Source organism: Varanus komodoensis, unplaced genomic scaffold (genome assembly GCF_004798865.1).
Source record: "Varanus komodoensis strain SLA01 unplaced genomic scaffold, ASM479886v1 scaffold1, whole genome shotgun sequence".
Lineage (NCBI taxonomy): Eukaryota > Metazoa > Chordata > Lepidosauria > Squamata > Varanidae > Varanus > Varanus komodoensis.
The window spans coordinates 103,238,920-103,257,560 of NW_025335268.1; the positions used below are offsets into that span (position 1 = coordinate 103,238,920).

At 36.3% G+C, this 18,641-nt stretch overlaps 1 protein-coding gene across 11 annotated transcripts in view; it reads left to right on the forward strand.

Moving 5' to 3' along the window:
- The window catches only part of VTI1A (vesicle transport through interaction with t-SNAREs 1A), a 324,632-nt gene that overhangs the window by 178,756 nt on the left and 127,235 nt on the right, over positions 1 to 18,641 (forward strand). For 8 of the 11 annotated variants that reach the window (XR_006415551.1, XM_044438812.1, XM_044438805.1 and 5 more), the window contains exons 6-7: positions 2,422 to 2,492; positions 5,761 to 5,822. Coding sequence is in view for 10 of the 11 variants with exons in the window: in XM_044438812.1 (XP_044294747.1) it covers positions 2,422 to 2,492; positions 5,761 to 5,822 (133 nt within the window). In the remaining variant the exon portion in view is untranslated. The other 3 variants (XM_044438834.1, XM_044438869.1, XM_044438887.1) reach the window with 3 other exon arrangements.

Below are 18,641 nucleotides of genomic sequence, written 5' to 3' on the forward strand. Positions count from 1 at the left end.
GTAGTGACTTCCCTTCCACCTGTGCCAAAATAGCACTTTGACAGTATTTTAACTTATTCCTTGGCTTTTAAAATTATTTTTGGTGCCTCAAAAATGTGCAATTGGGCTCATACATTTATTATTTTGTTAGTAGTGATGGTCTTTCAAAAATACACACTTAACAAAAATATTAATTTACAATCTTGTTGGTCCAATTTAGTCTGTTTCTGCTGTCAAAGGGAGTTGCAAAGTGCAATAGGTAACAGATTGACGATATGAGACTGCATATAGTCTACTTTGTGTATTGTGCACACTTGCCAGTGACCATTTGCCTAGCTGTCAATTGAAAAGCATCTGTAAAGGAGGAAGTGATGAAGGTTCACAAAAAGGGTTGGAAGACAATATCTCCCAATTGTTAATGTGATGATCTTAAAAACTGTTGTTTTCTCAGAGTCCTGAGTCTCCAGCTCCTTCAGAAAGGGGAGATATTGATTCTGTGTTGTACCTGTTTCAAAGCAGTTACTGTAGAGGTGCAAAAGAGATATTTGCTCCCCTCTTTTGTTGATCTTTTTGAGAGGCCTTATTTAAGGTTACTAAGTTACTAAGGTTCCTTGACAGTTTTGTGTGTTTACAGAAATATTTGCAAAATCAATGGATTGGAAGTGGAGGGAAAATTTTTACAAATTAAGGACTGGAAATTAATGTAGAAGTTTGGAGTAGTAATGGAGTAGTTAATGGAGTAGTTAATGCAGGTATGAAACTTCCCCCTCTGTTTACTGCTCAGCCATAAAACTTACGTACATTTTTCTATTGCTAAAGGGTTGATATCCGCCCCCCACACCCAGTGGATGTACATATTTCACTGCATTTCTCCATTTACTGATGCTGTTCCACGGACAACCAGGATATTCATTCTGGCAACTATGTACAAATTAGCCTTTATGCAGTATACCTATTCTTTTCATTGCTCTCTTTGACAGCCAAAACAGAGAAGGAAATTGACCAGTCAAGACTACACATATTGGACACCCATATTCGAACACTTGCAAGAGAACTACTAATGATAAGAACTTTAAAAGTTACAACCCCAAAATCATAGTTTTTATGGACTAGAAAAAAATGAGCCCAATTGCCTTTTTTGAGACTTTGAAAGCAAAACAAAACCCGCAATGAACAATAGGATAGCAATCAGAGCTGAGATGGAGAGACCAAATAGGTTCAGCACAAAGGACACTGAGACAGATGCCAGAGCTGGCTGGACTGATGAGGAAGGAGAGTGAGAAGAATTCACAATGAGTCCAATTCACAATGAGCCCATTGTGACTTGTAACCCTGCCCACTTTCCATTTTTGAAGGCCCTGCAAAGCACTGGTTGAACTTGGCTACATTTATTATCAGTCTTTTTTTCTTTAAGAGCACTTTCTTTCTTTTTTTAACAATTTTGGCCTTTTAAAAAATAAGTTTGTATTATGCACACATGAGATTTTATGGCTTTGGCGTGAAAAGTCAATTCAAATTTCTAGCCTTATCCTGAAAGTTCAAGGTAAGTACCAGCAGCAAAAATTTATAAGTAGAATTTTAGAAATCCACTGAAATTTCCCTCCTGTTCTCAAGTTAATCATGAGCCTCCAAGAGCTCAGTTTTGGTTTTAATATGTCTTATAGACAAGCTTTGGGTGGCATTACTTATGTAGCTAAAAGCTACCCTTTCCAGTGCAGGATAAATCCCACCCATTTTGCATGAATCCCAGCACTGTTGAATACTACTAGGCTTGTGCCAGGACCATTCCAGTATAACCCATTGTCTACATCCTTACTGCTGACCTCAGTCTTCCTCCCTGGAGGACTACCAGGAGGTACCATGGGATATATTAGGCATGAGGGCAAGAGGTTATGCAGCCCTGTCCTATGGGTGCTACATTAAGGGCAGTTCCCTTTATGTGATGAAGACCCAGAATTCATAGAAGCTTTTCAGGAATAGGGCTTGCTGCCAGAAAAGGGAGCTAAAAAACCCCTGTGTTTGCACAGAACTCTTACGCAGGATGCTTTTGGTCCTTCTAATACAGTTGTGAGATACAACTTCTTTCATTCTTTATTATTCCTATGCTGGCTAAATATGATGACAATTGTGGATCAAAACATGCAGAAGACTATAACTTAACTTATAATTGTAAGTTAATCCATACAATTAGTATTTTCCCCTGTTTTTCAGTTTTGCTTTTGGTTCTGCAAGCATTTTCAAGTTCTTGTTGATGGCTAGTTTTTCCAACTTTATGACATTTTCAAACAATTCTTGCTTAACATTTCCAAATTCAGGGTATATTGGAGATATTTCAGTGAAGACTTTGGTAATATATTAGTTAGATTTTGCACTTGGCAATGGTATTCTCTATTTTTCACAATTTTGAGGGGTTTCTTATTTTTCTTTTTTGTTTCCATGCAGAACAAATTGGTCAAGACATATTGGAAAACCTCAGCCATGACAGAGAGAAGATTCAGCGTGCTCGAGAAAGAGTAAGTTCTATTTGTTTGAAGTGCTATATGGAGCAATTTATTCATTTAATTACTATACATTGCATTCATAGCCTAGCTTTTTTCCCCTCTTGTGAGGTTCCCAAGGCAGTTTATATAGTCCTTCTCCTGTCTATTTTATCTTCACAACAACTCTGTGAAGTAGATTAGTATGAGAGTCAGTGACTGGCCCAGACTTGCCCACTGAGTTTCATGCTTAAATGGGGACTAGAACCCGGATTTCTTGAGTCCTAGTCCAGCACTCTCACCACTGTACAGCATAGCTAGTTCATTATCCCTCTTAATGTTAAATTTGCAAGTGACTAGCACTATTCTTTCTGCAAAGCTGATAGAAGTGGAATTGTTTCATATATTTTCATATATTTTATTTACACAGCAAGATGGCATTCATTCATAAAAATTGAAGTTCATATCTAAGGTTTCATATACTGGTCTTTCCAAGCTCTTTTATCTGGAAATACCTAGATTTACTATGAAACATTCTGAATCCACACCTATAGCAATGAGCTTACAAAATAAGAGAAAAGCTGCTTTAAAAATATTTATACAGTTGCTCAGTTGATTTCTGCTAAAGATCGCACATTCAGTCTAGAGGTAGGGCTTTGAAAGACTTTGAAAGACTCCTTGGAAATCTTGGACATTCACTTCCTACCAATTTTGACAATGCTGAGCCAGATAGACTAGGGCTGTGACTCAGTATAGGTCACCTTCTATTTACCTGAAAACTGGCCAAATCAATGAACATTTTTGCTATAATAACAAATCAGCTAAAATTTAATAAACAATAATTAGAAATGCTGTTGGTGAAATTGTTTTTTGTTAGACTTAGGGGGGGAAACAAAACAAAAAAAACTTCAGGTACTCATTAAAGCTCACCTCAAAAAGAAGGAAGCTTGAAAAAACAAAAGCTTCCCTAGTTCATATTTCAATACCTCTTAACAAAAAAAAAAAAAATAAGGCTTCATTCCTGCAGCGTTTTCTTCTTCCATCTTGTACAAGCTGATGAATTAGCTTCACTATACTGGCTTCCATATGGAGATGGGAAAAGGGACCTGCCAGGGCAATGGTGGGACCCCCCTGCTGAGGACTGGTTTCACTCTATTAGTTTGTATAGGCACAGGAAGAGATTGTGGGGGAGATTGTTTGGAAGGATAACTTCAGTTTTTTCAAACTCTTAATTGTGGGCAAGTTTTGGGGTAGTTTGTCCAAGGTGATCTTTCCTGTCATCAACAATAATCCGATATAAAGGAAGAACAGACTGACAAAATACTTTGCAATGAGCTTACATTTCATACACCCTGTTCAAACACCTCGGAGTATAAATTCATTAGGAACACAGAGTAAAACAGGGGTGGAGTTTCAACAACCAGGCCGGTGGAAGAGTGGTTCACAAAAAAATCATAGCTCACTATCTTCCTGTTGCTATGCAGTAAAGGCTTAGCAACCCTACCAGTCACTCACCAGATCATTGTCAGATCTATTAATCAGTATCTCACTTAGGATAAAGGTGAACCCTAACCTTCTAGAACACTGTGGTGTATTGGTAATAGAACAATAATTTGTTATTTGGTCATCCGAAGCTTTCATTCCCTGGTATCTTACATAGATTTCAACTTTTTCCTCTCCTGAATCATCAGTAGTCTGAAGTTTATTATATTATGAGATTATTACTTGTTCAGGCAGAATCAACTCTTTGAAAATTACGATTTTCTTTTGTCTGTTGTTTTTTTTTTAAATATATATTCTGGCCTATGAACTACAATCATCAGTGATTAAATTCAGTAATGGTGCTGGCACTAATACTTTCTTAATGCCAGAAAGTCTAAACTGGATGTCCTGCCCAATTCCAAACAGGAAAATAATGGATACTACTTGTTAATCAGTGTTCAGAGAAATGCCAGAGCCCACAGCAACTATTATTATTATTACTACTACTACTATTACTACTACTACTATGTCATATCATATTTTCTGTTGTGAGTACCTGGCACTAAAAACAGGTTCTGAGGCTGAAAACCTGCTCATAGTATATGCTCATTAATTTAGCTTTTTTTGCTGATTCATGTTTTGACACATCCACTGCTGCTTTGATTGCTTACTGAAAAATGTGAAGGGATTCACACACAGAGTAAGGCTTTTTCTAGATGAGATTGCTAACTGCAGTATCTACTTTTTGTTTTGTCACAGCATTGAGATCTGAGCACTACATAGACCTTTTCCTTTTCTGTTTTCCATTACTTCACCTCTAAACAAACAAGTAGGTACTAGATCAAATCAAGCCAGATCCCTTGAAGCAAAATTAATGAAACTGGAGCTGCTGTACTTTAGGCACACCACGAGAAGGCAAGATTTACTGGAGGAGGCAATAATGCTAGGGAGAGTTGAAGGCAGAAGAAGAGGAAGATCAACTATGAGATAGATTGATTCCATAAAAGAAATCACATATTGCAGTTTATAGGAGCTGAGCATGGCTGTCAGACAGGACATTTTGGAAGCATATAATGACAAACCTCTAGGTGGAGCTGTGCTATAGTGGACTAGCTCAAATGCAGAAAAAACTGTTTTCCTCACTCTAATACTACATTTTCCCATCCTAAAAAGTATCAGGAAAGTGATCTGGGGAAAAAGATAAATTGGAAGATCATGATGTTGTCTGAAGAACCCATAAACCACCATGAGTAAGGAAGCACAAGCATATAATAAACGTCTCATCTAGAAAAGCTCTAAAATAGTCATGAGAAGTCTGAAGATGAGTCATTTGCATTATAAAATCTATACCTTTATAAATGTGTGTTATTTAATTTCTCTTGGACCCCTAATTATTCTGAAGGGTCTCTGTTTGCCATCCCTTTCTAGGAACTTTTTATATTTTCTCTTTTATTTTTGCTGTGGTTTTTCCTTACACTATTTTTCTGATTTTAAAATTTTGTATCTAATTTGTTTTTCCAGTACCATTCTAGCAACCTGGAATTCATTTTCTTTCTGTTTTCCCCCTGCTAGGTCAAAAAATTATCTTAATCTGATACCTTGCAGGGTGTATAAAAGAAAATGTAACAGCCATGTTGAAGGAGAAACTGAAATGCTTTTCCCAGAGGAGATAGACCCTCCATCCTATATCCACTTTAAACTGCAAAGAACCATAATATAACACACCATAATAGGCAATACATATTTGTTTTGTTTTGTTTTTAGATATAAATATTTTATGTTTTAGGCCATTTGCAAGCTTACAATACTTTTTTCTTTACAGCTCAGGGAAACAGATGCAAATTTGGGCAAGAGTTCAAGGATCCTTACAGGAATGTTACGAAGGTAAGGGCAAGGTAGGGAACCCTCTATTTCTTTTTCTTTCTTTCATATATAGATTGCAAGTTAAATACAGTTTTTAGCTTTCTCCCCATGCTGGTGCAGTGCCTGCAGATAATGGCAGCAGTTTCTTTTAGCAGCTCCCACTCAGGATTTCTGCTGTTAGCAGAATGTATCACGTGGGTACAGACCTCCCAAGCACTTGCCCTCCATACTCCACTAGATCAAGGAACACAAGTTTTGAACTCTCTCACTGAGCAATAAGAGGCAGGGTGCATTGGAATATATGAAGTATATACATTTTCTATTTGCCATAATGACCTGATACAGTGCCTGAATGTACTGAAGGATAGAGGTCCATTATGCCATATGAAGATCCAGCAAGCATATATATGCAACCTGAGTGGAGAACAAACCCTTATATGCATGTTTCCTTCATTTTTTTAACATACACACAAAATGCAGGAACCACAGAAATTGTCTAATTTCCTGGGTAATTTTGAACAGAGCTTCCTGTATATGTGCTGTCTGTCATTGTTTTATAAATTATTATGCTGTGAAAAAATATTCATGAGGATAATTTCCAACTTTTCATTTTCCCCCATTACTCAAGAAGTTTTTGTGAGAGAAAAACTGCGTGAATACCATTTTAAAACAGAAATTCCCATCAAGAATAGTTGTAGTTCCATGTGTGAATATTCAAATACCATGAAAGATATGAACAAAAGATTAGAGATACATATGAACTGAGGCAAGAATATTTTCAATGCATAAGACAAAGAAGGATTCATTTACCTGAGATACGTGGTTGGAACCCTTGGCAAACTATCAAAGTATCAATGAAGAGAAAAATTAAGCAGTCCCTTTAGCCAGGAATTATTCAGACACTGCTCAGTCAAGCTGGGAAGTGTGCTGGAAGGTAAAAAAGACAGCAAGACAGGGATGAAGTAAAATGCCAGAATCCAGATTTAAGGCAACTAGTGACGAAAATAATGGCTTAAGGTGAAACACAACACAACCTTGAATTAATCTGTCAGGAAACAGTACTGTTGTAGAAATAAAGTACAGACTGCCCTTGTCAGTTCAGAAATAAATATCTGTGATCCAAGAAATTAGAGTATGTTTAATGGTCCTATAAGCCACTTATCTGTTAGGCAGACTTACCTCTGGATAGTAAGCCGTCCTGGGATGTTTTAAGCCATCTCGGGATGTTTTGTAAAGGATGGGATATAAATATTGTAATTAAATTAAAATTTGTCCTAGTCTTGAGTCCAACATGAGTGGCCTGATTCATGCTTTACCTGGCACATGCACAGCACTAAACACCTTAAATTATGGAGAATTGCTTTATAAACATGAAAATGCATGCCCTGAATAAACACTGAAACAGCCAATAAGTCTCTAGTCCCCAAAACACATTTACTGCATCTAAAACTGCATGCTACATTTCTACTTCATACTTGGTATGGATGTCTCTGAAAAGTAATTATATCTGCTTCTTACATGAAATATGAATCTATCTGACTGGACATAACTGGGTTTGTCCTGTGAAATGTCAGCCTTGACTTCTTACCATGCAAATTCGTATCCTGACTACCAACATCCAGGACCTGAAAAACCCTAGGCTCCGAAAGAGTTTTCTGTGAACTGTTTACTGCTGAGCATATTTGACATCATTAGTGTTAGATCTAGCAAACATCTAAGTAAGGCTTTGTGTTAAATGCTTTATCATCCAAACTCATTGTTAACCTGCAATGGGGGTGGTACATCGCAAAATTCCTCATAAACATGATTTCTGTTCTGCTTGGAAAATATAAAAAAATAAACCAATCACAGTTAAATGTACACACGTTTGCCTCATAACTTTACTTAATGACATAGTTTGGCTAATTATCCATAAACATCATATTTGACTTGCTTTAAAAAAGTGTGCCATTCTATTTCACCAAGTTTGTGTAAGACTTCAGAGGATGTATATATTACTTGGCTTCTTCGTAAGGCTGTCCAAACTCTAAATGTCCAATCTAAAGATAGAATTTTGAATTTTCAGGACTCTTCTTGAAATATCTGTGAAATTAAGTATGGTTTAAAACACTTTAATAAATATGTTTGCCCATCCTTGAAAACTGTTCACAAACAAATTAATGTTACTCTTAAGTGCATAATAACTTTTCAAGGACCAGAACATGCTACTGCTATCCTTCAGAGGCCATTTTAGCCCTCCTCACGTTGCACGTAATTTGTGTGCAGCTGCCTACCACAAAGTTCAGCCAGTTGTTTCCATGCTGTTGCTAACGGGCAAAGGTTATGTGGTGACATGGAGAAAATTGCTTGATGCATAAGGTGAGTTACTGCACATGAGCAGTTTGCCATGTGGTGATAGCTGCACACAAAGTGATTTAAGATATATATCAGACCTTAATCTTTTCATGAAAATACCTGGGGTTTGTTTTGTTTTTTACTTACTTGTATATTCAGCTGACAAAGGTTGAGATAACGGCACCCTTGCTTCCAATTCATAAACTTCTCACAATTCAGACTCTGAACCGTAGCATACAAAATTCTCTGATTAAGAGTAATATGTAAATGACACAAGCTAAATTCAAAATCCGTGGAGAAAGGAAGCAGCAATTGAAAGAGATGGTTCAGCGCCTGTAGACAATCAAAATAATAATAAAAAAACTCCATGGGCAAACCTATATCCTCCCCAGGAAGAGCCCTGCGACATGAGCTGTAACGAATATTCTGCATATGTCTCCATTTTGTCAAATCTCATTAAAGGGTTTTCTTGCTTTATGTCAATTGAGCTGTCCAAAAATCATTCATCATTTTTAGTGTAAAAAAAGTCATACAGTTATTTAAATAATATCATATTAATGTTAAAGTTCAGCTGTCACTTAATAGTATGGCTTAATCAGACATAGCATTTAAGAAAAATAGTTTTTTCGGGCTTTACTTCACTTTCAGGTTGGCAGATTCAAATAAGGATTTATGGGTTTCTAAACCAATGTATTTTTCCCCATGTTTATGCTTGATGAACCTCAGCTTTTCTTTCAGGCAAGTGCAGTCTGTTATTTTCAGTAAAATAAAATATGTTCTCATATTGTGTTTGAATACATTTGCAAGTAATTTAGTGAGGGCAAAAGAAAAACACACTCTAACCTTTGACATTGTTCTGTACTAGAGAGTCATAGTTAGGACTCCTGGTTTATAAGTGTTCCATAAGCCAAATGAAAAATGTGACCTTTGTGAAATATTCATGGAGCCCTGTTCTCAGACAAATGGATTATGTAGTTAGTTGTGTAGGGTTTTTACATCTTTTTTGTATTTTAAACAAGGCATTTAATTTCCTTTTTCTGTACAAAAGAGACCCCCACATAGACAGATTTACCTATAAGGATACAGGGGCAAGAGCAACTTTCATTCCTGAAAATGAATGCATTGCTGAAAGTTATACAGATTTGCATGTTTCTGTCCTTGTGCTGAAATGGTTTATATTGTGAAGAAACTGCCTGGTAATATGCAGGGGAAATTATCCTGTCTTAAACAGGTAAATTCATGAAGTAATTTAAATATGTTTTATATACATAAGGACAAAGCTCTGTAGCAGTTTTTGAGAGTCAGCAATTTCAGATGTGTACTTATTAGTTTTTTTCACCTGAAAATCCACCCGTAAGGGGTTTTTGTTTTTTGGTAACAAAGAACTTCCAACAAATATTTAGATCAGGCACAGTTGCTAGACAGTCATAATTGCCAGGAAGTGGTGGTTGGGTCTTTCCCGATGCTGCTTGCTTCGGGATCCTATGTAGCTTTGCGCTTAAGGGGAAAGCATTTGTCCAATTATGTATAAAGTCACTATGTTGAAGGGGACAAAAAGTTCCTTGTTGGATGTTGAATTTGCTGATATACTTTGCAAGCACATGTTTAGCATCTTGGTAAAGAAAATTAGATTCTGCTGTAAGTTTCTAACTAATTGCCAGTTTAATAATCTTTGCTTGGGAGCCGGCTTCTGTCCTGAAATCCCATCTCTGATAAGTTACTTGTTTCTCTTGTCCCCCACTACCCACTCTGGAACTGACAAGACAGGAGTTTAGAAAGAATTGTGTTTAAAAGCAGTTTTGTTTGTTTTTGGTGGAAGTTGATAGTGGAAGAATCACATTAGAATTTGACAATTTACTTTCCGTACTGAGGGTCTCAGAATGATGATCTTATTTCTGAAGCCTGCTTTCAGCCAGGTCCACAGAGTGGCTACAGGGGGATCTTTGCCATATAACAGAGGAATCTCTATACTCCATAGGTTATAAGGCCTGGCAGCTATTACTATATAGGCATTTTCATTGTTGTTATTATCATACTTTCCTAAAGAAGTAAATTGGTAAAATAAATTGAACAGCTTTTAGGTGCTTGGGAGCAATATTGATTCATTTATGTGCTAATATTTGTATTCATCCTCTCCTCCATGGCAGTGTACATACTCTCCTCCATTTTATCTTCACAATAATCTTCTGAGGTATGTTAGTCTGAGTCAGTGACTGTCCCAAAATCACCCACTGAACCGCATAGCCAAGCAGGGACAGAACACCCATCTCCTGAATCCCATTCCAACACTCTAACCACTATAACACACTGAGAGCTTTCTCTTCATTCACAGTTATATAATCAAAACTTTGACATATTACCAAAATGCACCTAAGTACTCAGCAAGATTTACAAATTTCTCCCATAATTCAATACAATTCTGCTGGGTTATGCATAATGCTAACATCACATTTAAATATTTTCTTCAAACTCCAACTTCATCTGCAGTTAAGAAAGACTGACAGAAAATGCAGTGCCCTATTGAAGGAATATATTCTCAAGCCCCACCCATCAAATGTCTATTTAATAGTCACAAAAACAATTGAGTATCGTATCTTTTGTTAGCTTCTAAGTAGCAGATAAAGTAAAACTAAATATTTTATGAAGTATATACTCTTGTATATTTGGATACACTCACTGTTTTGTCCTATTAAGGGCTGTTTTGTTTTTGTTTTGTTTTTTGCAAGATGTTGAAGAGCCCAAGGAAAAACAACAGCACTCTCTACCGAGGAATGTTTCCCCATAGTATAGCATCCCACCTTCTTAATAACTTCAATAATTTTCATCTTGAAAACAGTTATGCATGAGGTGTTTGGAGACTGGTGAATGCATCTGCCTCTATCAAAAGGCCCCTTTTCCAATTTAATTTTAACCAGAAGAGGAGCTGGAGCTCTAGTTGATGAAAATAGGGCCATATACGCTCAACACTCTGTTGATAGATTGGGTGATTTGCCAACACCTTCATGACAACCACTAATATATGCAAGAATAAAGCCTTCTTTATCCAGCAGCCTAGTTGGTCAAATTCCTTCTCTTGTGTTATTCCCAGCAATTCATGAGTTCCATTCCTGTTCAGGCTTCCAATAACCATGTTCTCACTTATACTTATCTTCTCCTTTCTCCACCCACACAATATAATTTATACTTCCAATAAGTAGCCTAAAATATATTGTAAATGGGATTGCACATGAATTCAGAAATGTCATAATGTGCTTAGTGCAAATTTTATGTACCATGAAAAGAGTTCTGGTGCACTGTATCCATTAAGATATGGTAAAATAAGAACATTATAAAGGAAAAGGCATCAAAATAAGAGATGTCAGCCACCAAAATGAGTGGAACTTTTTCAGCTTGAATAATTGTTGAATATTGGCATTGTAATTAGGAGAATTAGAAAGTGTAATTAGGAAAATAAAATATGTTTCCCCTTTTCAGTGGGTAGCCTGTTTTTTTCTGAAGTGATGGACAAAACATCTGGAAGACTTAAATGTAATGTCAGCTCAATTCCTAAGGGTAAACATGCTTCATTATTAGGCATTCCAAGTAGAAAACAAGCAAAGCTTTGAGAAAGTTCAAATAAAAGAATACAGTTATCCTGGGGATACAGGGGTATATCAATTGCATTTAACAGGAAGAATTTCTTTTAAAATGCACCTTATATACCAGGTTCCATATTCCCTACTTAACTGGATAATAATCTCTTCTATATTAAGGAAGATATTATTTTGTGAAATAAGAACCAGTTTTAAGTGCAACAGATCACTTTATCCCCACTTTTAATGTAGAGAACAGGCAGAATTTGTAAATGTATTTAAAGATGATTCCATATATTTCATGGCAGTATAGCCAGGTCTGAGAACACATTTAAACTTCATTGAGAGTCATGGTGCTCTGATAAATATATTTGTTTCCAAAGTGTGTTTGCTTCATCCATTGATTATACATGGTTAAACATAGGTACACATGTTAAGCATGTCTTCAGGTTTCATTGTGGTTGCTTCCAGGCTCAGGAGATCCTTGACAAGGGAGGCTAAGCTAGCCCCCATATCTGGCCACCGGGCAAGTAAAATTTTATTAGACAAATCTTTGGTACACATGCTGAATTGTAAACAGGTCATAGTAGGCTTTAACTGGTCCTCTATATTGATGTCATAGACATTTCTGTGCCTGTTTTTACTATGCTTTTTGCATCATATAGTGGTATAGTAACTCATATAGAGTGTAGTAATTCTAATTCTGAAAGGCACAATTGTAAATTGGTTCTGATTTTGGTTCTGAAGACACCTTGCAGAACCAGAAAGGTACTTTTGTTCTCATGAGATGGCTCCTGTGAAGGCTGCCAGTGCAGCCCCTGGAGACATCCCATGCTGTTCTAGAAAGTCCTGATCCTTAAAAGAAATGAGGGAGGGTGTGCAGGAGACTGCAATGGGAAAAAAGAATACTCCTTGGCCCCAGTAGAACTTCATCCCCATTTCTCTGAATCCAACACTTAACATTAGATTTTTAAAAATAAATGGAAAAAGTTGTGTAGTAATTATACTGAATTCAGATTATGTTTTTGGCAATGAATGAAACCCAATCTTTGTTTGGAGAGCATGTTAGGTTTCTATCTAAAGTTTTGTTTTTCTGTGGATATGATTATGATCTAAGTACATCTCTTAATCAGCAGTTTCTACACTGTTCTTTTAGAATTCACATGTACTTGCTTTATTATTTTCCCTTCTATATCATCTGGAATTATTTGTCCTTGTCCATCAACCTTGACCATCTGTACAGCTGGAAATACCATTAACCAAATCACAGTTATGCTCCTACAAAAAAAGCAGGATCCCAGTGGATGCTTCCCTGTACTAGTTCATTCATACAACATGTACAAAAAATGTGATACATCATATGGGGTTCAATATAATCTAACCCCTGTGTTGCACTGTTCATTGAGACATGCTTAGTATCATTAAAATGCTAGAGCCTTCAAGATTGTAGCTTTTATCCTCAACATGTCAAAATACATGGGAATATACCAAAGTTGAAATCTATGCCCCAAAGAACAGCTGTATGGTTCATACAGCTGTTGATCTCAGGCCAACAAAGAAGTGGTACAAATAGTTGCAGTATGACCAAGAAATGGATGAATTTGTTCAATAGTTAGTAAAGAGTTTCCACAGTCATTGCAATTGCAGCACCTCCATTAAGTTGTGCCAGACTGAATCAGCAGTGAATTTTATGTTATTTTTATGATATTTTGTTAGCTGTAATGGAAAGAGGCCTATAATATATCCAGATTTAGATAGATGTGATTAAAATGTTCATCTATGTCTCTACCATTTCAGAAATTGTATTTTGGTCTGTTCACATAAGGTTTGGCAAACAAACAGATGACTGATTTAAGACTAATCTGAAAATAGGTTTGAGAGAAAGTCAGTTCTTTTTAGTTTCTAAACTGGGGTAGGACTTCAGGGGTGAAATTCAGATGAACCCCACTTTAAACCTTTTCTTGATCTTGCTACCAGTGTTTTATTGTCACAAAGGATGCTGGATTATATAAACTATATTTGTTCTCATTCTGAAGGGTTAGGGTTATGTTTTTTCAGCAGTGCCCTGCTAATCGCTGCCATTTCTCTTCCACAATGCCTTGTGGAATTATGCTACATGATGAGGTACTAAAGTAAAATGGTCAAAATGCTTCTCCCAACAAATAGTGTCATAGACTAACCTTAAGAGGCCAAATTAGCTAATGCTCAAAATTAAATTTATTTTGTACTTCTCCTGGAGCGAACAAATGCAATGGTCTTAACCTCTATATCTAAAGTTTCACATAGTGATTAATTTAAAAAACTGCTTTTGTCGAAGACATGCCTCATTTTCATCTCACTTTGTTTACTTCAATATTTGTATCCCATCTTTCTGTCAGTGACCATCAAAGCAGCTAATCGGCATTTGCAAACTTTGTGCTCTGTGTATGCTCTGAAGTTAATTTACAAACAACTAATCATCAAGGTAGACTAGTCTCACATAATCTCACCTAGGTGAGTGCCCAACATGAACATTTCTTCAGATGTCAAAAACCTTGGTCATTGTCAATGATTTCTGACAGATAGTTTCATTTAGTAACTTTTGAACAAATTATAGTGTCCAAACATCGCTTGTTCATATTGTAACTATGTTATTATCATTTGTAGACAATAGTGGACTGCTGCCAGCATCTTCCAGGATGCACTTAAGTCTTCATGTGCAAAATAGCTGGAGCCAAGAGAAGATACATAACCAGATGGCTAGGCACATACAAGATGGCATAAAGAGATGTAAATATCTTTAATAGATGACAGGACTTCAGGACTCACATTCCTGAAATTGTTCAGCATGGCCTTAAATATGAGTAGGCTTAGACATAATTTTAAAAACAGAAAAGTAAGGAAACTAACTCTTTTTAGATCGTCTATTGTTCCTAGTTGCATCAATAATCTTAAAAGAATGGGTAATTTATAGTAGTTATCAGAGATACAGGCCAATCAGTTTGCTGCATGTTCCTTGTTGCTTTTTAAGACATAGGATTTTTCTGTGCCAATAAGATAGTTTCCAGTTGAATCGTAAAGTATGCTAGGAATCCACTATTTGAGAGGTTAGAAGGAACTAATGTTATTTTAGCCTGCAAAATATTCCCAAAAATTACTTAGAGAATTCATCTGTGTCTGTGCTCCTCCATTCAGCGGCTGTTTGCATACACACAGGATATGGAAGAAGAAAATTGACATTTTCAGAGCTCTGAGACAATCATAAGAGAGCTCTAAGACAATCTTGGTACGCTGTTCAGCAATCTAACACATATAAACGTCTTCTGAGATCAGCTACCACACAATATGTAGATGAAAGCAAATACATTCTGCTTGCCCCACCTCCAAGGACCACACCCCAAAATATGAAGACACTTTGGTTTGTATTCTCCCAGGCTTGTCAAATGCTGCTTATTTTAATGTTAAAATAATAATCTATTTGATACTGCATTTTAAATTATTTTGCAGCTTTTGCCTTGAATATTTATCTTTTGAAATTAATTTAAAATATTGCCATTGCTTTTAAAGTTTTAAAAAATCTTTCCACATGTTACTGATGTTTTCAGCATTGCTTCGCTTTATCTCTTAATATTATCTGTTCCACTCTGAGAGCTTCAACTATGGACTCATAAATTGAGGATGATGATGTTGATGAATAGCAAATTGGTCCTGCAGGGATCTCTTAGAATGAATACCTGAGCAATAGTTTATAACCCCAGCCCTGCAGCTATACCATGCATGCTCTACATTCTCTTTCTACTTTAATACTTACTTATATTCTCAAACTAAGATACTCACTGTAGGAGGACTGAGACCTCTGGGTATGTGTTGAATATATAATCTGCAGACAATATTTGCACTTTACATGCTTAACTATTTAAAAAGCCATATTTTTATTAAACATTTGATCTGTAAATTGGTGCCTTCACATACCAACTTGTTTCTTGTTTTAAATGCCTGCTGTGTTCATAAGATGGTACAAAGCAAGCTCAGTAACAGCTCGTATCTTGTGCAGGTGGTCGAGCTCGTTGCCTCACAGATCAAAAGTCAAACTACTGTGAATCCTCCTTTGAAATGGCAGTTAGTGAGACAAGGCTAGCCTTATCTACACAACAAAAAGAGTTATAGATATCCATCATGAACTTCTGAGAACAAAAGAGTGTTTCATAATCATGCAGCATCAAATTCTGCAAACATTTCTGAACTCCCATCTTTGGAATATACATACTGTTCTGTTTCATTGGTTAGAGCTAGAGAAATATTTCAGAGTTATTTCAAATGAAATGACATTGCTGTGACTGAAAGGGTGACTAATTTGAAGTTCTGTTATTTATTTATTTATTTAAAACATTTTTATGCCGCCCCCATCGCAACAAAGCCTCGGGGCGGCTTACAACAAAAACAAAGATTATACAATAAAAATATTAAAACCTGGTGCATCTCGGCTTAAAAAATTTTTAAATCCTACAAATAGCCAATCAATTAACACTTAAAATAAGTTTTAAATAAAAAGGTCTTAGCCTGGCGCCAAAAAACAGGAAGTTGTTTTCCACCATGTTAGACAGGAAGCTGTTTTCCACCATAGTAAAATAATCTGTGGGGAGGGCAAAATCGGATGATTCCACTCCAAGATTAAACTGTGGCCATATGATCTGACACTGCATTATTTGGCTTACAATGGAATGAAGCATGCAGTAAGTGTAAGCTGAACTGGCAGCCCAGTTTACTGTAGCACACTTGTAGGCAGATTCACTGGAACAAATATTTAGAATCACAGTGTAAATATTTAAGGCTTCTCTGCATGAAGGGTTATTCCACTGCTTTGCTGAGGCTTCCTCTGTTTTCATTTAAGGGGGAGAAATGTTTCCTTTACATGTGAAATTTTCCAGGGGTTTGTATTTCTCTGTCTTTCTATATATTTTGTCAACCAATCATAAGGTGGTGCTGTGGTATAGTAACAATATACCAGATTTGTAAATTCTTACAAGGCTTTTATTCTAGCTTGTTGCAGTTTAACATTTAATAGCAGACTGGAAAAGAAGGGAGAGGCTCTGGAGAATAATTTTATGAAAAGGCCCCACTAACTTGTATGAGCAAGGGATTATAAGATCACAATAAATGCCTCATGTAGAGAAGCCCTTATATGACATATTACTATTTTGAAAAGCACTTTGACAGATTCATGTCAACACTCAAAATACTATTATATCAAGATATGTTTCCTGTTTGCCCTTGGCAATATGATATTGTGATATTTTGTTAATTTTTAAAGGACCAGTGTAGATACCTACATTTTGGGCAAACAACCGAAAGAATATAGAAGCACAAGAGCAGAATGTGCAATGTTTTTAGGCTGACAACCCAAAATGGTAAATACCTAGTCCTTTTCCCTGCCAAAAGGGCAAAGAGGCTTGCTGCACAGAATTCCTCTGTGTGATGGAAAAGATCTCCAAGCATCAGCTTTTGATGGATCCAAGCATGTTCATAATCATTCCTTTACATCAAGATGGGTTGAATATTTGCTTTTTCAGTATTCATTCAGTATAAATGTTGAAACAAATGGAGACGGATGAAAATACATTTTGCTAGCTTATAGAATATGGATTTCAAAACTTGGATCCATGGGCATCAGGCAGCCCCCAGAAGACTTATGTGGAGGCTTCAGAGGACCCCACTGGAAAAAAAGGGGGGAATCATGTGTAGTTTCTGCCATAGAGGTCTCATTCCGAAATTGTTCCTGGAAAGTCCTAGGAAGTCAAGTTTGAAAGTTCCTGATGGTTTCCTAGGATGTTCTAGAGCAGTGATTTTCAACCTTTTTACAGTTTGGGACTGGTAAAAATAGTAAAATTATTTTGGAAACCAATGAGGCAGAAATAAAAAGCATTATATACCTAATATAGTAATTTGTGAATTAGTTTTTAAATATATTACCAAAAATGTTTTTTTTAAATAACCAGAAACTGAGAAGTAAAAAATGCTAATTTAAGAATATAATATTGAAATTAAATGTAGTCAAATACAACTGAAATTTTTCAAGAGCAGTATATAATTCAATAAGGCTACTGTAAAATCTGCTGTTCCTTCTTTTCAAGAATACTTGATTAAAAATTTACAACAGCAAAATACAAATTCAATATAAATGCAATACTGTATTCATAGCAAATACAAATTCAAATGCAATATCAACAGCAGAGCAATACAACATCAAAGGTAATTAATACTATAATATTCATAATGTTAAATAGAGCCAGTGTAGTGGTTAAGAGCATGGGACTGGGACTCAGACGATCTGGGTTCTAGTCCGGGCTCAGCCATGGAGCCAACTGGGTGATTTTGGGCCAGTCACAGACTCTCAGCCCAACCTACCTCACACGGTTGTTGTTGTGGGGATAAGATGGAGGAGGAGATGTAAGCTGCCTTGAGCCCTTTGTAGGAAAAAGGCAGGATATAAATCCAAAAATAAATAAAAAAATAATGAAATAGAATGAACCCCATGCACTCAAACCCCCATATACACCAGCACAGACTGGCTGAGAATACACTCTCAGCAAAATCCCGCCTCTGCATTTCTCTTCCCAGCAGAAAACGCAGCAAAGAAAGGTCTTGCTCTCCAGTGAAGCTTCCTTATACTTTCTGATCTCTTCTAGTTTCTTCATTGCTGACATTCCAAGTCTTGGGCTTCCTTGAATTTCTTAGCTGCAGTTTCCATTTGGGTGGATGACTGAGCTAGAGTGTGCAAAATCTATGATAATTTCAGTTCCTTCATTATTAACAGTAAAGTTGGGTAATTGTAGTTATGACTTTTGTTTTCTTAATATTTAGATGCATTCCTGCTTTTGCACTTATTTTTCCACTTTTATGAAGAATCATTTCAATTCATTGCTACTTTTTGCTAGTGGTAGATATACATAGCAAA